The sequence below is a fragment of the Styela clava genome, chromosome 4, assembly GCF_964204865.1.
Source record: "Styela clava chromosome 4, kaStyClav1.hap1.2, whole genome shotgun sequence".
In the NCBI taxonomy this organism is placed as follows: Eukaryota; Metazoa; Chordata; class Ascidiacea; order Stolidobranchia; family Styelidae; genus Styela; species Styela clava.
Window position 1 is genome coordinate 19,238,705 of NC_135253.1, and position 24,271 is coordinate 19,262,975.

The window sequence follows — 24,271 nt, forward strand, 5'->3', positions numbered from 1 at the left end:
AAGTGACGTATTTGCCAATGAAGCTCAGTCAAATATAAAACATTTTATAAACAACCATACGGCAGTGAGGATTCCATGTTTTCCTCTCACACTCGCAGGGTATTCAAAGGTGCGGTTGTGAGCGAATCCCTAACTCTTGCACTATGCGCCATACCGAAGAGCCGGGATTTAGTGTCTTACAGTTTCATAAGTAATTTTCATTCAGTTTCAAATTTTCCGAATACAGTATTCCGAGTATTCCCAAATACCTAGTTAACAATTAGTCACTTCTTATATACATATATTGATATTCGTCACGTTCTATAATTGAAAAATGCGGTAAACTTTTACATATGGTAGATACAAATATGAAACAATTATAATTCTAAATTAAAAGAAATTGATCTTTAAAGTTCATTTGAAAAAGATTAAATTTCATCATGTTTACACATGATTCAGAAAAAATTATCATGATGAAATTATGTTTACTATTATGTACACAAAGTAAAATATGGGAACAATTTTATTTCAGAAAATGAAACACATTGATATTCAAACTTTTTTATAGCAGAACAATCCTCGCTCAAATTTTAAATATTTGTTTGAAGCAGGACTTTATTGAGGATATGTGGACAATGACATATTTCAAAAAACAAAGAATGCAAATTTCGAGTTTTCATTTTATATAAGATAATTTTTTTTTGTGCATTGCATTATCACTAATCTAGTTTGCCTACGGGTACATTTGCAGAAAAGAAATGTGAAAGAAAATTGCGTGGCTATACTTGTATTTGACCGTTGGCGAATAATGAAGCAAAAACACTCTTCTAATGCTGACTTTTTCTTGCTAGTAAATTTCGATTATTCGGCTAATGATCAATGCCGTATGAGTTTTTGTTTATATATATACTAATTTTGCACTCATCTATTTAAATATGACGTCGTTGCATGAAAATAACTTCATATAAAAGATCGGAATACTGCCTTTGAAGGTAATGAAACGGACACTGACGTTTCTTTTTGTCTCAGAGTTGACATATTACTTTGTCCGTTTGTAAACTTGGTGTTATCATTCCTCCTCCTTCATTCATTAGATCTGAATCAACCAAATATACGACGTCTTTACCATAATCGTATTCGTCGTATTCCCAGCTAGTTGTTGGCTCTCCATTATCCGTTGTCGTGAATTCGTCAGTTGGCGAAGTTTGCTCTGTCTGAAAAATAATATTAGAAAGATACACGTAAATTCCATTTCTCAGTCAAGATTCATTTTCCCATTATCGTATCCCAACAAGTAATATTTGGAATAGGCCAAAATCCAACAAACAGCAAAGAAGCACAGCTGTGAGGATGAATAAATAAAATTATAGAAGATAAAACAATAAAAATGCCAGCACCCTCAACATGGCGGCATTGGCGTAAGAAATCGCATCGTGAACTACAAGTTAAATCAGAATGCATAACAAAATTCATTCTAGTGAAAGTAGGCATTGGTTTTGTGTACATGAATAAGAGGAATCAATCCAATGTTTTGTGAAAGATTAATGTTACCTTCTCAAAATTTAAAATTTAGCAACCACGTATAATCTCTTGGGACTTACCATAAAATTTATTTTCGAACCAATCCTTACAGTAATGTATCCACTTTTTGCGGAAAACATCGACATCACGGCATCATATTCCCGTCTATTTTTTATTTGTGCAATTGTTGACCAGTACTTCGCACACACACTGTAGGCCACATCGTAAGTCAATTCAGGTGCAGAGCCAGTCCAGAATAACTTGCCATCGACGGTGATATAATTCTCTGTGTGAAGAAATCATGAGGTAGTTATTATTTTACTGATAAATAGGCTTATGCTACAAAACACTCACAAAGTACGACACGGAAATTTATTGAATAAGATCAAGATATCTCTGCAGTATGTAATAAGATAAAAAGAGTCAATGAATCATTCAAATCGATTTATATTAGCCATTCCGGAAAAGCACAATAAAGAAAGATCACGAAATATTTGCATATATTCATTTGCAGAGCGCGAAGCTTTTTATTTGAGAACAGCATCATCACAAGACAATGAATAAACGCTGCAAGGCAATAATTCACCTTGTTATTTATAGAATTAGTGAATTCCGCTTATATAGTTTCGGAGCGATGCTGTTCCGACACTTTTTTATTGCGTTCCTGGGAAAAAGTTGAACACTACAAATTGAGTTAAAATTAGCAATTACCCGTACTCATACTGGTAGATAAAGAGAAAAGACGACGTAAAAATATCTCAATGAACATGACAAAATAGTAAAGATAACTAATCATGTCACTGAAATCATTGGATTTTTAATATTTGCATAATATGATAACTCTTTAATACCAAAAGATAAGTCATTCCAAACTTTTACCCCGGTGTATCTCGGAGTGCTTTGCGCCCGCTTTGATTTACACCAAAATAGACCCTTGGGATTATGATCGGGTGTGATGGCTATGTACGTACATAAGACTGTACCGTAAAATAATTATCCAAAGCTCTTGGTGATGAATTTGATGAGTATTGGTGCATTACTTTTGCAACTTCGAAGAGTCTTTGAATTTGAGTAGTTTGGAAAATCAAGAGGTACAACTTGAACGAGATGGGGAATTAGATGATATTCAGAGAAAGAGTTATTGAAAATATTCATTTCGAATTTTTTGGTTGTACATAAATATTTCTTATTCTCGTAATATCATGAACCTGTATAAAGAAGTATTGTAATAATATTACCCCCCGCCTTCATCACGACATCTTTTATCAAGTACACTTGTGCAGATTTCAAATCGTTTGATGCCATTTGAAGTTGCTCCAGAGCTGTATTGTTGACTTTCTTCAAATCATCTTCAGATATGCCCTGTTCTTGCAATCTTTTGTTAGTTGAAGTCACTTCACCTTCACGGAAGTGTAACTCCAACTGGGTGATATATTTTCTCTGCTCGTCAATGTATTGAACAAGGGTCGCTAGAGATTTGTTGCCGACTCCAACTTCTCCAATCGGTTGCGTTTCTTGATTTCTAGCTGAAAACACATTTTGTTATATTTTTAAATATTTGTCATATAACGTAACGTAGTTTGATATATGGTTTGTTTCAAACAATACGAAAAGTTTAAAAAATGAGATATTGTGAATGATGGAAAATCTTGAATGATTTCTCTTTTTTAACACCTCCGTTATTTTCCAAGATTCAATGTAAAATTCATGGCCAAACCATCTATGAATACAATTCTATGTTTTACCAACGCTTAATCAATATCCGTTTACGCTGTAGAAATGAAAGCACATTGAAAAGGCTTTGTTAAAACATCCAGTCAAAACATGAAGTTCGTGTGTAAGTGATTGACAAAAAGCGTTCATAAACGATTGGTAAGCACTTATAAATGATACCATGTTTCCCGAAAATAAGACCCAGCCTGAATTTTGAAAAAGGTATTAAAATAAGCCCTCCTTCTAAATTAAATAAGACTTAGTCAATAACGCGATTTTTTTTACCTAGTTTACCTACACGTTTTAAATGATTAATAATCTATGTCTTTCAGTTATTTTGAATAAAAACTGTTATTTATTGATAAATGGATATCGGTTTCCATATTTTGTACTTCTTAAAATCTCGTAATATCTCTACTTTGTAATTTTTTTTTTGATAAATGAAAATATGAGACATCCCCCGAAAATAATCCAAAACAAGCCCTAGTGTTATTTTTCAGAAGAAAATTGAAATAAGACCCAGTCATATTCTTGAGGAAACACGGTATTTAACTTACTCAGCATGTATACTGTAGTCAATCCAACTCCGAGCAGCGCTGCAAACGTTATTGCAATCAAGATGAGGCATTTTTTCTGGCGAACGACATCGCCTACGAAAATACAAAACAGCATGAGAGTAATGCTCAAATATATATGTATACGTTAGCACAATAGTTAAATCTCAAAACCTGGTTTCCGTGAATGCAAACTAAAGAGCAAAAGTTAAAATATCAGGCTATGCATGCCATAAAATTAAAATTAAGGGCCTTCGATATGCCAGTAAATAAAAATTTGTAATCAATTTGTGCAAGTTTTTTCTGGAGAAAAGAACTGAAAAATTCCCAATAAGCATCCTAATAAAAACTCTTTTATTCTTACGGAACAATCACTAATGACTGAAGCTTTAAATATCAACGTACGAGATAGCTTGGAGGTTTGCTTCTCCATATTCTTCACAGAGTTCGTCGTTTCTGTAAGTTCTGGTTTGTGACTTTCTGCAGCTGCATTACCAGCGCTTGTCTGAACAAAATCTAGATAGAACCCTTCATTACTTGCAGTTTGCATTCCACCTGGATAAAAATACAACTCTTTTGTTAGTAAGTTAATAAGGCAGTATTCGGCATTCTGGCATCAAATTAAATTTATGCGATGAACTATAAACCATAAGTTTATCAATATAATTCAATAAGGATTCCGGTATAATTGAACACGAAATGTACATGTGTATCAGATTGGTGAATTCTTTTTGTTGTTTTTGGTGTTTAACTTATTGATATAAATGGTTGTTACTGAGAAAAATCACCTTTTAAGCAAGTAGTATAGCAATCGTTTTCAATATTATATAGTTTTTAATGATTGCAATGAGTTTCGTCATCTGACTAAATTATTTTGCATTTTGTTCAAAAATATTGTGTATCAGCAAAGAAAATACAATGTGGATGGCTATTATATGAAAACGCGAGTGCGTGATGACAATTACTCTTGTATTTTCCATTTTCATTTCCTATTGTGAAATATAATATGTAAATGCAATTAAAATGCAAAATTTTTTGTTGGATTTCGTGTAGATGAGTAACCATAATGTTTAATTCAGCGAAAATTGAGCATAACGAAGATATTACACCTACCGTTTGTATTGTTGGATTTTCATTCATTTTCGTATTTTTCTAGTTTGTAATTTTCAAATCACAGTAAAAATTTCATTAGATGAATATTTATATGCATTGCTGATTTCAAAGTATGTGGTTGCTGATTCTCGCACACGTGCATTTTAGCTGACAACTGTGGTGTTTTCAGGTGACCGATCAACGACGCGGAGAAAAAAGAAAGAAGCTAAACCGCGAGCTGTCATCTTCTGCAAATGTTTATGATTAAATATACTGGGAGTTACATGTTTACAACCAAATTAGTAGACAATTTTTTAAACTTGGGTCTCTCCCATTTCGAAAAGCCTTAAATAGGCCAAACACTTCGTTACGCGCTATCAATTTTTTCCGAAGTTTTTGTAACTAGAATTGAATTTCTCAATTTGACAGATTCAAAAAGAAATTCAATAAAAGAAAAACATATTGCACAATACAATTTTCCGCGATATGGTGGTTTTGTTTGAAATGGAAATTTTCACAATATTAATATTTTTTTTACTCATCAAAGTGGAAATTTAGTAAGAGTATGATGTATATTTTGCCAATTACATATTTTGTTTGCACAATGAAAAATGAACTCTGTGAGGTCCACAATACATCAGCAAAAAGTAAAGACACATTCACGGTACGAGCGCATTCGCCGGTTAACCGTGAGCCGACGGCGGTCGACTTGTTATCAAAATTGCTACACTCTACTTAACCTGACTAGCCTTTCCATTAAAATTTGCCACATGGTGATTGCATCTAAATCATTGTCGAATTCATTCTGTTATATTTCACACAATAAATTGACTCTTATAGAATTTACCTACTGAAGGCTATTTCTTTCATTTTTTGGAAAACATTGCTCCTATCCTGTTGAATTTAGTTTCTTCGTCAAAATTGTTGCTGTTTTATTATTGGGGAACAATTTTTGACCGTTTAACTCTAAATATTGGTTCTATATCGATATTCCCAGCGAGCTATGTGGCGGTACCGACCGACGAGACCCTATTTTTAAGTATGGCCTTTTTGTTTTCAAGCAAGGGCATACAGGACACTCATTATAAGAATACAACTCAAGCATGTGATAAAAGTGAAGTTTTGTGTTAGTAAGTTATGAAAGTCAAAGTATGGTATACATTTCACGCACTCTGAATAACGCGCTATAGCAGTATGCAAAGAATAAAAGATGAACTGAAGACCATAAGTTTACCAATATCAGACAATAAGGACTCGGGTATAATTGAACAGCAAGTGCACATGCGTCGGGTTGGTAAATTTTTTTTTTTTGGTGTTCACCTTATTGCTATGGTTGTTATTGAAGACAAAAATGCCTTCTAGCAAGTAGTATAGCAATCGTTTCTAATTTCAATATGTAATGATTGCAATGAGTTTCGTCGTATGACTAATCTATTTTGCATTTTGCGCAAAAATATTGTGTATCAGCAATCAACTTTCAATATGGAGGGCTATTATATGAACACGCGAGTGCGTGATGACAATTACTCATGTATTTTTCATTTTCATTTCTTATTGTGCAAAATAGTATGCAAATGCAATTTAATGCAATATTTTTTCCGTTAGATTAATAACAATAATGATTGATTCAGCGAAAATTGAACAGGGAGAATATATTACACCTACCTTTTGTATTGTTTGATTTTAAATTTTTTCTTGTATTTCTCTAGTTCAGGGGTCGGGAACCTTTTTGGTCAAGAGAGCCATAAAATATACATATTTTCAATTGCATTTCGCGCGAGCCATATAACATTTCTTCACTTAATCAGGCCTGAAATGTTCACTCAAAAGTCAACACATACAATGTCAATATACATTTAATGTGATTTCTGATGCTGCATGTAGTCGCTGCGGGCCTTGAACGGTTGCTCACATGCAGCACAAGTTAAAATCTACGATACTCATCACCCTTTTTTGTTTAGGCATCTCCGTAGTGTTTTTAAAACTCTATCGCTTTGTGATGTCACAATATATGTTCCAGAATCCCCTTGTTTGTCACAATGCCTGTCTGGTAATTATCTTACATAACATAGACATGTGCTGGACGCGCGTTCTCAAACGTATTGGGAATTTCCTGTCAAATTTGGCTATAAAAAAGTTTGAAATCTCGTAACAATAGTGAGCTTAGTCTTGGGATATTATATTTTTCTGAGAGCCATATGCCGTCACCAAAAGAGTCATATATGGCTCGCGAGCCATGGGTTCCCGACCCCTGCTCTAGTTTGTAACATTTGAATCATAGTAAAAAAAATTCATTTGACGGAAATTCAATATGCATTGCTAATTCCAAGTTATTTGGTTGCTGAATCTCGTACACGTGTATTTCAGCTGACAGCTGAGGCCACGAGGCCACGGCGCGGATAAAAAGAAAAAAGCTAATCCTCGATCTTTTATATTTTGCAAATGAATCAATTTGAGTTTGGAATTATTATATCAATTTTGAAGAAATTTTTGTATTACTCATTAAAAAGGAAATTCACTAGAAAAATAATATATTGCCCGTGACAATCGAAAATTTTTCAGAGAATAAATATGTTTTATTACTCATAAAAATGGAAATATAGTAAGAGAATAATGTATTTTTTATCTTATATCTGAGTTTTTTTATACAATGAAAAATGAACTCCGTGAAGTTCAGAATAAATGAGTGATAAAAAAAAAATTTTCACGGTACTAGCGCATCCCTATATTAACCGTTATTAATCGTGAACCGATGTTGGTCGGCCGGAACATACCCAGAACGCCCAACGACTTATTATCAAAATTGCTACATTTTATTTAACCTTACTAGTTTTCGCGATTCTGACTCGCCTTTTTATTAAAATTTGCCACCTGGTGATAGCATCTAAATCATTGCCGAATTTAACATGTTATATTTCACACAAAAAATCGACTGTGATAGAATTTATCTAAGGAATGTATTTTTTAAATGGCTACAATGCCTGATTTTACGGCAATAATCAACTGTTACCAAACTGGTAAAACATTGGAAATTGAGCCAAACGATCAATAGGTCCACTTTTTACCAATATTATATATGTTATAATGCGCGCTTTAGACCAGGAATAGATAAGAAGAATACATACCTTCACTCACATACGTATTCTGTCCCGAACTGCCGGGTTCCATTGGCGGACGTGCACCTTAACAAAAGAGTACAAGATGATTTATTTCCCACAGTTATGAGATTGCATTGTGGGGATTTGCCTATAGAACATTGTTTTCAGTAAAAACTACAAGCTCTGAAGTTTAAAGTTAGTAAAAGTTTTGATATTGCACGTTTTGAAAAATTTATATTTATAGTTGTTGGCTGAAGAAAAGAGTGTTCTTCGCCAATCACTATATTCGACCAAACAAGTCGTTGAATCTTGCAAAGACTAAATTTCTAAAATTCTCTATTCCATACTTACTTTGTTGCTGTGTATTGAACACCTGTGGTTCCATATGATTTGCATAAATTACATCGGCCATTATTTACAGTGTCGTTAAATTAGCTAACAGAAATAACCTGGTTTCTAAAAAGAACTTAAAACACTTTACTTTTTATCTTAGATAATAATTTGATAAATTATTACTAACTAACATTTTCTTGATTGCATTGAAGTATGAAACCCGGTGATTAAATCTAGTATTATTTACTCGACAAAACCTTGCCAATTTCCTAAAAGTATCCGTGCTGGTTCAAATAGTTTCATTTTTAGATTATTTCACAACATTCAAAGCCCCGATTTTTTACTATAAATTTTTGGTACTCACGTAGTATGTAAACCAAGATGGCGGACACCGGACCGTAGTCGGTGTACCCGATTAGGGTTAGGCTATTTTTTTCAGATACAATTACTACAGGAGTCACTTAGCTAGCCTCCGAACTTGTAACAGAACTACAATAAGGAAAATTGGAATAAAATTATGGCCTAACCCTAACCTGGTACACATACTACATTCCGGTGTCCGCCATCTTGGTTCACATAATACGGGAGCGCCGAATTTTTTTCATCCCAAACGTCTTTCCGAGAACACTATGAGAGTGGTGTTCATTGCCCATAACTGTTTTCTTGAATTTTGTTAAGTCTATTATTAATATCTGTTTTCTGGCACGTGATGATCTCTCATAGTTTTAAATGGAATTAACGTTATTCATGGTATGTTTATTTTTTAGCTACTGAGCTTGCCCTTGCTTCGGCAAAGTGGAAAACCTACACACTGAATAAGAATATTACGCAGCGTCGCCAGAACTCTGTTTATTGAAATACTTTTGTAACATTGTTAAATAACGACACGGAAAAGATAAGAGCTCGCGATCATCGAAAAAGGAAATTTTCTGACTATTGTTTAACGAAAATTGTGCAAAGAAAAATCCAAATGCACAGTGACGTAAATGCGTAGAATTCAACAGTAACATATGGGCATCACGAAACTAAAACATACATTGCAAAGTTTGAATAAAGATGATTCACAAAAGAAAAATTCACGCAATCGACTCGAAATTTTATTGGCAATATAAATAATTGTTGCACAGGAATATAACTACTACACTGGCTTTGTTTAAAATACAAACTAGGCTACTTCCACGCAGATAAGCTATTATTACACATACCAATTCTGATGACTGAAATAACAATCAGAACAAAAACTGACACCAGCACTCCAAGTGGTTGACAAACTGGTGTATGCCATGACGACACAAAATGGCTGTAGCGAATTGGTAAAGTAACGTGGTTTAGTGTGTGCAATCCTACTACAATAGAACATAGTACTCTGAAATATTTTTATTCTTTTATCACATTTGAGTGACATACCTCAGAACGAAATCCTATTTGCAAAGTGTTTTATATTTCTTACAATAATAAAAAAAAAAAAATACAAATGCTAACCGGTATCTCGAACTCTGTTTTAATCTTCCTAATATTATTCTGATTTTGTTTCGAATGTTTAGGGTAACTATATTATAAAAAACCATTGCATTTGGGACATCGTATTTTCCTTTAACAGTCAGAACAAAATTCAAAAATTTAAAAACTGATGCTTTTCAACACTAGTGAAGTTACGTCGAAATGCTATTCTAACGTTTGGCGACTGTTGCTTTTTGACAGTATTGAAGATACTGTAAAATGCTAATTAAACGTTTGTCGACTGACGCATTTTGACAGTATTAAGGTTACGTTTAAATGCTATTCAAGTGTTTAACGACTGACGCTTTTATACAGCATTTTAACGAACACAAGAACAGTGTTAAAGGTGTGTTATCGCGGAAAAACTTTTGTAGTATGATACATTGGTATCGAAATAAACTATATTCTACAACGAATTGTCTTCATCTATTTTTTAAAACTTCGAGTCGGTACATTGAAATAAAATTGAAGCGACAAACAATCAACGCCACATCAAGGAAACTTGTTAGCAAAGACAGGAAACAATCGATATTGTAATAAAAATATTAACACAGTAGGGTATTTAAATATTATTCTCATGTTCTTCTGCACATCCCTGACCCATGTGAAATCGTATCCGTGCCTTTGCTAACAAATAAAAATATTGTGCTTGTGTAATATTTTCTAGATGTATTAAATTTCTTTATCATGCTGCAACGTCTTATTCTGCGAGCATTTCACCACTCCATATAACATGAAAGTGTCGAAAATAAATAATTTGAAAAGTTCATTACTAAAAAAATTTAATTTGAAAAAGACATAATGAAAAAAATTTGGCACTTCCGTAGTGAGTGTACCGCGTTAGAATTAGGCCATACCCACGTGAATATACACTCTGCCCATAGGTTTCAGTCTCATTAAACAACTTGATGTAAAGTAGGCGAACAAAATTAGTTATTTCCATATTAGTACACATACTTCTGGAGCGCCGAAAACTCACTTGATTTCATTAACTTTCCATTAAAATACTTGAGCGTATTATACCTGCCCTAAATATTATATAAACATTACAAATCTGGCAAAAATGTTTATTTTTATATCGATATTCAACTATAAATCGATAATATGCATCTGAATCAATTAGCAAATTATCATAATTCATGTACAGTGATTTGTTCATAAAGTGTTTTCACCTATCATTCAATATATAATGACAGGTTTTTAACGAGTAATTCCCAAATCAGCTTAAAGCTCAGGTATCAGAATCAAGCTATCTTCTGAACCAAGCTGGATGCGGTAGCTCAATTGCCTGATATATTCAATACTGTTGAGAAATATACGAGAACATTAAGATGCATGTAACATAGGTGATATAATAAACTACATGGAAACAGTTTTGCCATAAACAGATATGATGTTACAGCTTGACTAATATTAGCAAATTAAGATAATCTTTTGTTTGACGATTATTTACAAAGTTTCCCATTTTTGTGTTTCAGCTCGATTGCAAAGATGAATTTTTCTACAACTACTTCAGTACTAGAACCCACTGACCCAGTGTTCGATTGGAATGGTTCCATTACATTTGAACCCACGTACATTTGAACCCATGACAATTGCACCTGTATGCTATTGCACCTATGGAATTTTTTTTGTTTCACGGATAGTTAAACCCATACTAACCCTAACCCATGGGTTTTAGCACCCGCATATAGATTGAACCCGTGGATATACGCATGGGTTCAAATGTACATGGGTTCAAATGTACGGTCACCGATTGGAATAGTTACTGGATAGCATCAAATGCATTTGCTTTAGGATACTTTGTACTTACTACCTACATCATGATAATTCTTGTTATTGATATGTGCGTGAAAGGAGTTGAAATCAGCAGAAACAACAGTATCGAGAAACAAATTGGCGGATGGATAAAAATAACGCGGTTGTTTTTGGTTGTCACGTGCGATTTCCTCTATCTAACTGGTTGGCTGCTGCGTAATTTAATTGAGCTTTACTACCCCGAATATTGTCAAGTCTACAAAAATTGGAGATTTTGCCTAATCTCGTGTGCTGTAGCTTTCAGCTATTTAACGGTGTGGCTCAGACATCGTGTAATCTATAGCATGCCTGCAATGAAACATTTAACTAACTCTGTTACACGTACCGTGAGTTTAATTGTTCTGGTCTTGATTGTGTTTGTTTCAACCACAAATGGATTTGTCTTGTTGAGTTTTGCTGTGGCTAAAGTTACAAAGGGCACTGTGTGGTGGTGGGGTATACGATTTCTTTGCAAAAAATTCCGTCGTTGGCTTTTAGCATCTCATCTGTGTTAACGCAGCTATTGATGCTTGGACTGTTTATCCATCCATTGCGGCGACACCAAAGAAGCATCGGCGATGCAGCTGACAATTTGACGTCAATTCTAAAAACGTCTTTCTACTCAACCTTAGTATGCTGCGTCAGCGATACGGGAGCTTCCGTTACAATAGCTATGATTGGAAATACTGTGGCGGATGCATGTATGGAAACTACCTTCCTTCTGAACATCTTCATGATACTAATTTGCTTTGCTGAGTGGAAGACAACACTTTTCAGATGTGTCAAATCTACAACTGGAATCGAACCCTCACAGCAGAGCACACAGCAACGCCGAGTATGAACACAACTTACAAGAAGCCGATTATCAGTATTGGGAAAGCCGATGTCGGACTCAATTCATCAATTTAAACTGCTTGGTTTTTAGTTGATATGAACCGTCTTATATATAATATTTCTATTTTTCTTTCACTGAATAAATTTAATTTGTATAGATATACAATAACAAACTCAGCATACATTTTTATTCACGAAATAATATATATTGTAAGCTGAATAAGTCGAAGCCGCGATTAGGTTATGGTGCTGTTCCGTAGTGGGTGCCGACCATCTATACTTCTTGAATATTGTTCTGAATGCTGAGGGATAATACAAATCCTCGCTATTTTACCAATTTGCTACTGACATTGCTAGTGTTATTTTTTGTATTCATTGTGTAATAATAGGTTATCTGCGCAAGATTAGCCCAGTTTGTAATTCAAACAAAGTCAGTATAGTATATATATTCATTGCCATGCAAAAATTATTTATATTGCGAATAAAATTTCAAGTCGGTTGCGGGAACTTTTCTTTTTGAATCATCTTTATTCAACCTACAATGTATGTTCTGGTTTCGTGATGTCCATATGTTACTGTTGGATTTTACACATTTACGTCACTGTACATTTTAGCTTCTTCCTTCGAAGCCTTTGTCGATTAGCGCGATCTTTTATCGTTCCCGCGTCGTTGTTTAACAATGTGACACAGGTATGTCCATGAACGGAGTCGCTGCGTAATGGTCTTATTCAGTGTGTAGGTTTCACACTAACTAAAAAGTAAAGATACTATGGATAAAGTTAATTCCATTTAAAACTATAAAGGGTCACCACGTGTCAAAATAGAGAGATTAATGAAAGACTAGACGAAATTCAGGAAAACAGTGTCCTTGGAGTGAGTGTCCTTGGAAAGAAGTTTGAAATAAAAAATTTATAGTAAAAAATCGGGGCTTACGGCGCATTTTCGAATGTTGTGAAATAACCTAAAAACATAACAATTTGAACTAGCACGGATACTTTTAAGAAATTTTTTGTCATTCAAAGCAAAATTTTGCTAAGTAAATAAATTCAGATTTAATCACCGGTTTTCATACTTCAATACAATCAAGAAATTGTTGATTAGTAATTATTTAGATGTTAAATGTTTTCTGTTCATTTTAGAAACCATGTAATTTATGTTAGCTAATTTGACGACATTGTAAATAATGGCCGATGTAATTTATGCAAATCATATGGAGCCACAGGCATTCAATGCACAGGAACAAAGTAAATATGAAATAGAGCAGGGCTACTCAACTATTTTTACCAAAGGTCCATTTGGAAAACATCAAACTTACTGGTGTCTGGACATTACAGAAAATTTATTTCATTAAATAAATGAAACTTCAAATGCATTACTAAATTAAATACAAGACCAATGAATGACTCACAAATATGGATACAAGTGTCGCACATCAGTACCAGTAGGACAAACTGTGTAGTTGTGTATGTAAATAGTATCGAAAATTATCTAAAACTATAAAACGAGGCTTATGCTGCCAAAATAAATAAGCAGACGGTCCAAATTGAATGATCGAGAGGGCCGGATTCGCACCGCGGTCCGCCAGTTGAGTAGCCTGGAATAGAGGATTTTAGAATTTTCATTTCTACAAGATTTAATGATTTGTTTGGTTGAATGTGAGGATTGCAAAGAACACTCTCTCTTCTTTTTCTGACAAATATAAATGTAATTTCAAAACGTGGGATATTAAAACTTTATCGCTTTAAGTTAGAACTCATACAATGCTCTAGGCAAATCCACACAATGCAATCTCATAACTGTGAGAAAACGAAGCAACTTGTACTTATTTGTTAAGGTGCGTATCCGCCAATGGGACCCGGCAGTTCGGCACAGAATACGTATGTGAGTGGAGGTATGTATTCTACATATTTCAACATGATTTAAGACGGGCATTATAGCGCATATGATATTGGAAACGAAGTGGACCTCTGAAATCGTTTGGCTTAATTCCTAAACCGTCTGAATCTGGTACCCTTGTTGATCCCAGAAACATGGTGGATTAATGCTGTGATAATCTGGCATTGCAACCATTTGAAAATTCCGTTCGATAGGTAATTTTTATCAGAGTCAATTTATTGTGTGAAATATAACAGATTGAATTCGGCAATGATTTAGATTCGATTATCAGGTGGCAAATTTTAACAAAAAGGCAAGTCAGAATCGCGAAACTACTAAGGTTAAAGAAAGTGTGGCAATTTTGATAGCAAGTCGTTAGACACTCTGGGCTGGATTCAGTCGACCGCCGTAGGTTCACGTCGCCGGTTATGCGCACGGTTAATATGCGGCGGATGCGCTCGTACTGTGAAAATGTTTTTTCTCTTTTGTTGATGTATTCTGGACTTCACAATGTTCATTTTTCATTGTGTAAACAAATTCATGTAATTGATAAAAAATACATCATACTCCTATCAAATTTTCATTTTGATGGGTACCAAAAAATATTAATTCTGTGAATATTGTCACACAATACCACGATATCGCTGAAAATTGTATTATGCAATATATTATTCTTTCAGTGAATTTCCTTCTGATAAGAAATACCAAAATTTCGGAATAAAATGTAGACGTGCAACTAACTAGCAAACATAAATTTCTAATTTTATGAGTAAAAAAATTATTGAATCTGTTAAAATTGAGAAATTAATTTCTAGTTAAAAAAAATTCGGAAAAATTGTTAGCGCGTGACGGGAAAAGTCCCGAAATTAAACAATTGTCTACCAATTTGACTGTAAATTCAAATTCGCGTTTGCCAACATCAAAAATGATAAAATAATTCCCAACTCAAATTGATTCATTCGCAAAACATAAAAGATCGAGGTTTAGCTTCTTTCCTTTGTTCCCGCGTCGTGGCCTCGTTATTCTTTCATTGGAAAAAAACCACAGCTGTCAGCTGGAATGCACGTGTGCGAGATTCCGCAACCACATAATTTGGAATTAGCAATGCATATTGGATTTTCATCAAATGAAATTTTATACTGTGATTTGAGTATTAGAAACTAGAGCAATACTAGAATGAATTCCAAATCGTACATTTCAAACGATAGGTGTAATATCTTCTCTTTGTTCAATTTTCGCTGAATCAATCATTATGGTTACTCATCTAACTGTGATTCTGTGAAGAATTTCTAATGCATTCTAATTGCATTTACATACTATTTTGCACAATAAGAAATGAAAGTGAAAAATACATGAGTAATTGTCATCACGCGCTCGCATTTTCATATAATAGCCATCCACATTGTATTTTCGTTGTTGATACACAATACTCTGCGCAAAATGCAAAATAATTTAGTCACGAGAAGAAACTCATTGCAATCATTGAATATGAAAATTAAAAACGATTGCTATTCAACTTGCCGTAAAGGCGATTTTTCTCAGTAACAACCATATCAATAAGGTAAACACTAATATTGCTAAATTTATGGTTTCTAGTTCGTAGTTTTAAATTTAACATAATGCCAAAATGCTGAAATATACACCGTACTTTCACTTTTATAACCTACTAAAACAAAAGTTGTATTTTTATCCAGGTGGAATGCAAACTGCAAGTAATGATGGGCTCTATCTAGAATTTGTTCAAGCAAGTGCTGGTGATGCAGCTGCAGAAAGTCACAAACCAGAACTTACAGAAACCATGAACGATATGATAAATATGAAGAATCAAACCATCAAGCTATCTCGTAATTTGAGTTCGATATTTAATGCTTCATTCATTAGTTTTTGTCTTATAAGAATAAAAAAGAGTTTTTGTTGGGATGCTTGAGTTTTTATTCCTTTCCTACAAAAATTATATACACGAATTGATTGTAAATTTTTATCACTTGGCAATTGAAGAAGGATATAGGAGTCTAATAATTTTTATTTTATACATAAATAGCCCAAACTTAACATCTGTTTACACATTACTCTCGTGGTGTTTTATATTTTCGCAGGTGATGTAGTTCGTCAAAAAAAATGCCTCATCTTAGTCGCAATAACGTTTGCAGTGCTGCTTGGAGTTGGATTGGCTACAATATACATGCTGAGTAAGTTATGTATCATTTATAGCGGCTCACTAATTGTTCATGAGAGCTTTGTATCAATCACTTTCATACTTAAAATTCATGTCTTGGCTGCACCATTTGACAAAGCCTATTCAGTATGCTTCCATTTATCAGATGGGGCATATTCGCGTCAATGATAGATGGTTTGGCCATGACGCTTACATTCATTTATTGAAACTAATAGACTGGCACCGGTCCGCGTCAACCTTTCTGTCCGTCCACCAATATTATATCTCAATTGCCAAATACAAGACATTGACGGCCTGTCCATCTATTTGCCGAGTTTTACCGCTTATATTTCTGTAAGCCAAACTTGGCCAGAAGGCCCATTTCAGGCCACGAACGGCTGAATACTATTGTGACAGTTTTGTTTATCGCATGAACAAAATGTCCTGATCTCTGTGACAAATCCAGTAACCGCGTCGGAACCGCGTTTAAACACGTATACATAATATCGAAAAATAGCATCAAATTTCTTATTGAATCGAATTGCCTGCTTTGGACTTGCATACTTTAGTCGTAATAAAATTCGTTTAATTAGGTTTCTTGTTTTTGGTCTTTGTTTTTTAGGTTGATTTTGCAGGTTTACCGGTCCGTTTTGAAATTTTACCGTGCACAAAAAAAAGTTCGACGACAAACACTGATTTAGAACGAATGTTCAGAAATAAAACTGGGGAGACTAATTGGTTTTCCCGTATGGCGTGTACCATGTTGGGGTTGGGTAAATTTTACCGTGCACAAATTAAAGTTCGACGACAACCACTGATTTAGAACGAATGTTCAGAAATGAAACTAGTTCGGGGATAGGTCATAATTTTATTCAGATTTTCCTTATTTTAGTTCTAGTGTGAGTTCGGGACTGTCTGTGTTAGCCAAGTGAATACAGCCCCTACCTATAGTAATCAGTCCCTGTACACAACTTGATGTAAAGTAGACGAACGAACTTAGTTACCTCATTATTATACTTCTGGGGCACCGCATAATTAACCCAACAAAGTATTATTTTCAGCTAAAAATCAAGGAACGCAACCGATCGGAAAGGTTGGAGTCGGCAAAAAAACTCTTGCGAACCTTCTTCAATATATTGACGAGCAAAGAAAATATATCATCCATGGCATAATTAAAGATGATTTGAAGCAGGACAACAAAACAGTTCGAGAACGACTTCAGATAGTATCGAAGGAGTTGAAATCTGCACAAGAGTATTTCATAAAAAATGCCGTGATGGAGGCAGGAGGTAATATTACATTACAATTCTTGTGATCCGTTAGCTACAGGGTCATGATATATCAAGAAAGAGAAATATTTGTCTATGCAGCTATATGTACAACCTAAAATTTATTTTAATAATTCATTTTTCTCTTATATCATACTTTCCGATCAGATCTGAGTAGTATAACATTGAGATACTCGAATTTCCGTGAACGTCTTTCGAAAGTGTTATCCAACATATGTAATTTATCAGTAAAACAATAACTACCTCATGATTTCTTCACACAGAGAATTATACCATCGTGGATGGCAGTTTATTCTGGTCCGGCTCAGCACCAGGTTTGACTTACGATGTGGCCTACAATGTGTGTGCGAAGTACTGGTCAACAATTGCACAAATAAAAAATAGACGGGAATATGATGCTGTGATGTCGATGTTGCGCCCCAAAAATGTATTCAATCTCATTGAAGTATGGATTGGCTTGGAAATAAATTTTTTGGTGAGTCCCAGAAAATTATATGTATTGCAAAATTTTTGATTTTGAGAAGGTAGCATGTATCTTCCACAAAACTTCGTACTGATTCTTCCCACTCGTGTTCAACAATTTTATGTCGCCCAATAGTGGGATTAATATTTGTAATGGATTCTGATGTAGTTGTCACGATCCGATAGCTCACCGCCAAATCCGCCCTGTTGAGGTTATTAATTTTATTATTATATCCACAACTTTTATTTTAAATATTCACCCACACGGCCATGTTTCGCTGTTGTTTATTCGATTTCAAGCCTATTCTCAATATTATTTGTTGGGATACGGTAATATGCAAATGAACTTCGATTGGCCAATGAAATTAGTCTGCATCTTTCTAATATTATTTTTCAGACAAGGCAAATCTCGCCAACGGACGGATTCACAAAATGGAATATTGGAGAGCCAACAATTGGCCAAAATTATACAAAAGTCGTCCTTTTAGTTAGTTCAGATCTAGTGAGTGACGACTTTGATGGAATGGTGACCTTTTTACCAAGTTTGACAACGAACAAAGTATTATGCCAACTCTGAGGTAAAAAAGGAACGCCAGTGTCTGTTTCAAACGACGTCATATTCAAATATTCAAATGGATAAGTGCAAAATTAGATTATATGTTAACAATAGCTGATACGCCATTGAAATATGTCATTGTTAATAAAGTCCTTCTTCAAACAAATATTTACAAATACTGGCGAGGATTGTTCTATTTCAAAAAAAGTTTTGAGTATCAATGTGTTTCTTTTTTCGAATTAAAATTATTCCATATTTTACTTTGTATCTACCATATATCTAAAATTATCGCATTTTTTCAATTATAGAACGTTACAAATGTCAATAAATGTATATATTGAATGAATATTTGTTTATGTAGTGATATTTATTACTTGGGTATTCTGGAAATATTGTATTCGGAAAAGTCGAAACTGAATGAGGATTACTTATGAATCTTGGCTCACGGCACATAGTGCAAAGATGAAGGAATACGCTCACAACCGCACCTCTGAATATCCTGTGATTGTAAGAGGATATACGCCACTTTCTGTATATTCGAATACAATTTTATTACCGTTGAGGTGTATTAAAATCACTGCTGTAGAGACTTAATTTGATCTTGTCACAAATTGTAACTTACACTGGATGATTTGACCGCATCGTTTTAGGAGCGAAGTACACAATCGCAGCTAGCGGCGTCTTGTGTAGAACTCACACAGGTTCGACATAAAATTAGCGACTTCGTTGAAAATTATCATTCCGTTTTAGTGTAACTTTGGCAATTTTGTTCAGCTAGTTGTATTTGTTCGATCCGGATGATGTTTATATTTCAGAAGCCCTGCCCGGTAAAGCGTTTAATATATGTCTAGACCTAGACAATAATACACAAACACTGCGTTTTTAGATGTTAGCAAAGGCGAGGGTACGATTTTACATGGGTTAGAGATATATAGCTGTGCAGAAGAACATGTGAATAATATGAAAAGTGCATGTGCTAATATTTTTATCACAATATTAATAATTTCCTGTCTCCGCTAGGAAGTTTCCTCTATGTGACGTTAATTGATTGTCCGTTTAAATTTAATTTCTATGCTTCTACTTCGACAAAATCGATAAAGACAATTCGTTGTGAAATATGTTTGTTTTGGTACTAAAGTCATACAAAACATTGACCTCATGAACATTTTTTTTTATCACGTATGACATACTTTACGACGCTCCAGAAGTGTTTGTATCAATATGAAGGCAACTAATTTTGTTCGCCGTGTAAAGGGACTGGAACCTATGGGCAGGGGTATTTTTTCACTTGGCTAACACAGACAATTTTATAAAATCGACAAAGACAATTCGTTGTAGAAATGCCGGCTGTTTATTTTGGTACCAAAGTTATACATTGGCATACAAAATTGACCTCTATAGGGAAAATATTTTATCACGTATGACGGAAACATTTCTGTACAGTAACTGCATGCGTGAAATGGTTGACTTCATTTTGAAATGGTGTCGCTGATAATAATGTTCGTTGCTTTTCTTTGTTTACGCCATGAAGCTACAAATCAAATCACCGCAGGAATGAACATGAGATAGATAAGCTATGGCTATAAGTCTTAGAAAGAAGATAAATTCAACATAATAGAGTTTTTTGTGTTGTTTTGGAATTTTTTTTTTTCATGTAATTTTTTTTTTAGTTGTAGCTCTTTTTCGTTCGCATTTATCCTGTATTCTGCTTTTTTTTGGCATAAAAAACAACTTATATCTGGTGTCTTGCGCTGCTATTTAGACGGTGGACTTGATTTTTTGATCAGCTACACAAGACGTGTCTTAACTTATTCTACACCATTCCGTTAGAATTGACTTTTGAAATGGGATTCTTCATGATTTTAGCGAAAAACAGAATCACATACAAAAATTCATATAAAGAACGAGCTAAAACGGGATACCAGTCTAATCTAGGAAGTGGAACATCTCACCAATCAATAGCTCGATGATAATCGACAAACTTCAGTCAACTAGCGGTTGTGTGTAGCGCGGTTGGACGTCAAAAAGCCAAGGAATTTTATTAGGCAAAATTATACAATAGGTGGTTAGGATTTGCGAACGCACCTATATTAACTATGTTATGTATTCCTAACGCTTCCCTCAGCTTAGACCGATGCGTCAATTGTAATGACCTACACTGCTTGTGCAATCGGAACAAGCCAAAACATCACCTTCAGTCTACAGTAGTCGAGGCAAAAGGTCGAGTTATCGGTCAGCCCATTTCGTTTATTTCTATAAAGTATTATTCCTATTGCCAATAGAATTTGAAGTTGATTGTGCGAATTATCTTTGTTCACCATTGTTCACCTTTGCGCTCCTTTCGGTTACTATTGAATTTCACTCACTCGCACCACTGTTACATTCTGACCTTTTATTTGCACTATTTACGTTCAATTCAGAAATAGTCCTGAAGTTTCGTTTATCGAAGCCTTTTTTGATTATGGCCAAATTTTATCGTTCTGATGTCGGTATATGACTGTGTAACAGAGGTACTTTCATAATCAGAGTTCTGCTGCCGTTGTGTAATGGACTTATTCAGCTTGTAGCTTTTTTCCCCTCAACAATAACTCTGAAGTAAACGATACTGTTCTATGAGCAAGGTTATTTCCAAATAGACTTAAAGCGTGGCATCACGTGACAGAATAGAGCGATTAATAAAATATAAACGTGATATTATTGGATTGAAGTTTGGCATAAAAAAATAAAAGTAAGAAAATAAGAGCTCACGGCCCAGTTCCAAAATTTTAGTAAAGACCGAAAATAAAACTATTTGAATCAAAACTGATGCTAATTTAAGGAAGGTTTGGTCAAGTGGTATTTTCACCAAATAAATAAATGTAGATTTAAAAAAAACTCGTGCTTGAAAACATCAATGAAATTCTTCAAAATAATGACATGCTGGGTTCTGGCTAGGCAAACTAAAATTTATAAAACTAGAACTTAAAATAATCTGTTTTTAGATTTATAGAAATCTGAGATTTCATGTTATCTAGTTACTTAACTTTGGACAATTATGGCAAATGCGGTGTTTGCAAATGATTTGGAGGCACAGGTATTCAATGTAGAGGAACAATGTAAGTATGAAATGAGAAAATAAAAAATAAGGGGATATAGAACCGCAGAAATATTAGAATATATGTTGAGTAAACATTCCTTGTCAGACTAGTGAAACTTCGATGACAATTATAAAGAATTTTTTCTGTGCTTAACGTTTTGGTCAAAAACAAGTCTCTATGTAAATATTCGTGATTCAATATTCAAATTGTAATCACAGGTTGGCAACTTATACTTGTTATTAAGGTACATACACATCAATGAAGCCAGCTAATGACAGACAGTATACGTACGAGGAAGTGGGTGGAAGTATGTATCCTATTTGTTTAAACATTGGAGGAGACATTTTATTTTGCAAAGGGTGCCCGTCGTTATTTTTAAAAACCTCTGTGCACACTTTGGACTTTCCATCATTATTTTTGTATTTCTTTTCTCCTTTTTTTCCCCATCTTTTTGGTATAAAAAAATTGTATTTTTCACTAGAAGGCTATCACTTTTCATTTATTTCAAAAACTTCTGCGGCCTCTATGAAATTCGTTTTTTTTGTGTAATGACGTTATCAAAATTTTGGGGGAGTTTCACTTTTGCGTAAGTTTAAATCTGCTGCTCAATTGCGATACGGTGCCGGTAGGCTACTGTGATAGATTGCATACTCGTAACACCCCGTGCCCATATATTTGATCATGGCTCCCTTGTTTCATAATATTCTAGTATGACGTCGAAGACACAAATACTTACATGTCACACAAAAATTCACATGTCATGTGCGCACGGATCCATTCATTTTTGAAAATGAGAAACCTGTGAAAATTGCTTGTTTTGGATGTACGTGTAGATAAAATTTCGATTCCCCTTTTCCTAAATCTCGCTTTCAAATCGTCAAATATTGCATACTGGTATGCGCATCACATAATTATTGCCAGTTTCAATTAGTTAAATTTCACAAAAATAAATTACCAGCAAATATATTTCCATATGATTTCAAACGAGTCCGGCAGACCCTGTTTTAAATGAAGTTTAGAAATTTATCACCAGGAACAGCATATCTAAAATTATTCCAACTCGAAAAATGGAGACCAGTCAATTGCCCGCTTTCATTTTCCCACCAAATCTTTTGTATTGTGTGAACTGGAAATTTTTACTATGACTTGATTATCACAAATCAGAAACAAGCCTGCATATGTTCAAAATCAAATCTTACAAACAGCACATGTAATTCGATGCTCTGTTTATTTGTCGACGAATCTATCATTTTGGTTACACATGGAAACAAAATCCAATAAACAGTATTAAAAAATACAGTATTTTATTTCAGCGCATACCCTTTTCATACAAAAGAAACGAAAGTACAAAAATGCTTCGCACTGACAAAAAATAAAACAGCAAATGGATTGGCCAAAAAATATCTTAAATAAAAAGAAAACAAGAAAAAAAAATTACTTATCCGGTCCACATGTACACTTTGTGTTGGATTATTTCCGAATCCTCATTGACTGATATTGGTAAACTTATGGTCTTCAGTTCGTTTTTTTATTCTTTGCGTACTTTCATAGTGCGGTATTCAGAGTGCGTGAAATTTACACCGTACTCTGACTTTTATAACTTACTAACTCAAGAGTGGTATGTTTATCCAGGTGGAATGCAAACTAAAAGTAATGAAGAGCTCCATCTGCATTTTGCCCAGACAAACGAAAGTGACGCTGCTGTGGGAAATCCTAGACGAGAACTCACAGAAGAAACTAAGAACGCTGTGACAAAAATGGAGAATCAAATCTCCAAGCTATCCAGTAGGTTAAGTTCGATAGTCAATGATTCATCCAATGTTTTGTTCTGTGAGAGAAACAGATTTTGTTAAGATTTTTAGAGTTGATATGGATAATTTTTCATCGCAACTAATACAAATTTTTTTAAACTTTCCGTGTTTGAAACTTGAAGAGGGCCATATAATGACACATAGTTTTTATTCCGATATTTCGCCCAGACTCTTTATATTACATTCATGGGACAAATTTTGACATTTCGCCCTTTGTGCCTATATATTTGACCATTACTCTCATGTTGTTTTATATTTTCGTAGGAGATGTGATTCGACAGAAAAATTGCTTCATGTTGATCACAATAACGTTTGCAATAATATTACTTGGAATGGGATTGGCTACTGTATACATGCTGGGTACGATAAGTATCCATACAACGTTCGCTCACTAATCGTTGAGTTGATGCTTCGTACTTTTAAAGCTTTGACTTTTATTTATACATGATTATTGGTTCAAATTCTTTATCGTTTCAACCTCCTCACAAAATCTTTTTTCAGTATCCCCCGGGGCGGGTATGTATTTGGGTTTGAACGTTGAAAAAAAAAACTGGTTTGGCCAAGCAGTTCATATTCATTCCTGAAGATAACGAAGGTCTTGTAAAGGAGCAATCATTCATAATTT

At 34.2% G+C, this 24,271-nt stretch overlaps 2 protein-coding genes across 3 annotated transcripts; one reads left to right on the forward strand and one right to left on the reverse strand.

The window, feature by feature from the left end:
- Nucleotides 1-299: 299 nt before the first annotated feature.
- On the reverse strand, nucleotides 300-8,430 carry LOC144422086 (uncharacterized). The gene is made up of 7 exons (XM_078111884.1): nucleotides 8,309-8,430; nucleotides 7,985-8,041; nucleotides 4,173-4,322; nucleotides 3,767-3,863; nucleotides 2,739-3,022; nucleotides 1,581-1,786; nucleotides 300-1,193 (listed from the first exon to the last, which is right to left on the reverse strand). The coding sequence occupies exons 1-7, from the start codon at nucleotides 8,367-8,369 to the stop codon at nucleotides 1,005-1,007; spliced, it is 1,044 nt and encodes a 347-aa protein (XP_077968010.1). The 5' UTR covers nucleotides 8,370-8,430; the 3' UTR covers nucleotides 300-1,004.
- Nucleotides 8,431-13,542: 5,112 nt separating this feature from the next.
- Nucleotides 13,543-18,881, forward strand: LOC144422087 (uncharacterized). 2 transcript variants are annotated; one of them, XM_078111890.1, is made up of 7 exons: nucleotides 13,543-13,665; nucleotides 14,256-14,312; nucleotides 15,991-16,140; nucleotides 16,393-16,485; nucleotides 17,513-17,740; nucleotides 18,004-18,215; nucleotides 18,600-18,881. In XM_078111890.1, the coding sequence occupies exons 1-7, from the start codon at nucleotides 13,605-13,607 to the stop codon at nucleotides 18,777-18,779; spliced, it is 981 nt and encodes a 326-aa protein (XP_077968016.1). In that variant the 5' UTR covers nucleotides 13,543-13,604; the 3' UTR covers nucleotides 18,780-18,881. The 2 variants fall into 2 exon arrangements, with proteins under 2 accessions (XP_077968016.1, XP_077968017.1); XM_078111891.1 differs by lacking the exon at nucleotides 14,256-14,312 and having other exon boundaries at nucleotides 13,560-13,665.
- Nucleotides 18,882-24,271: the final 5,390 nt, after the last annotated feature.

Coding starts and splice junctions, on each gene's coding strand:
- LOC144422086 (XM_078111884.1), bottom strand. CDS start 8,369: ATGGCCGATGTAATTTATGCAAATCATATGGAACCACAGGTGTTCAAT. Junction 3,864..4,172: donor GCAAACCTCCAAGCTATCTC/GTACGTTGATAT, acceptor GTATTTTCGTAG/GCGATGTCGTTCGCCAGAAA. Junction 1,194..1,580: donor GTTCGAAAATAAATTTTATG/GTAAGTCCCAAG, acceptor ATTATTTTTCAG/ACAGAGCAAACTTCGCCAAC.
- LOC144422087 (XM_078111890.1), top strand. CDS start 13,605: ATGGCCGATGTAATTTATGCAAATCATATGGAGCCACAGGCATTCAAT. Junction 14,313..15,990: donor GAATACGTATGTGAGTGGAG/GTATGTATTCTA, acceptor ATTTTTATCCAG/GTGGAATGCAAACTGCAAGT. Junction 18,216..18,599: donor GCTTGGAAATAAATTTTTTG/GTGAGTCCCAGA, acceptor ATTATTTTTCAG/ACAAGGCAAATCTCGCCAAC.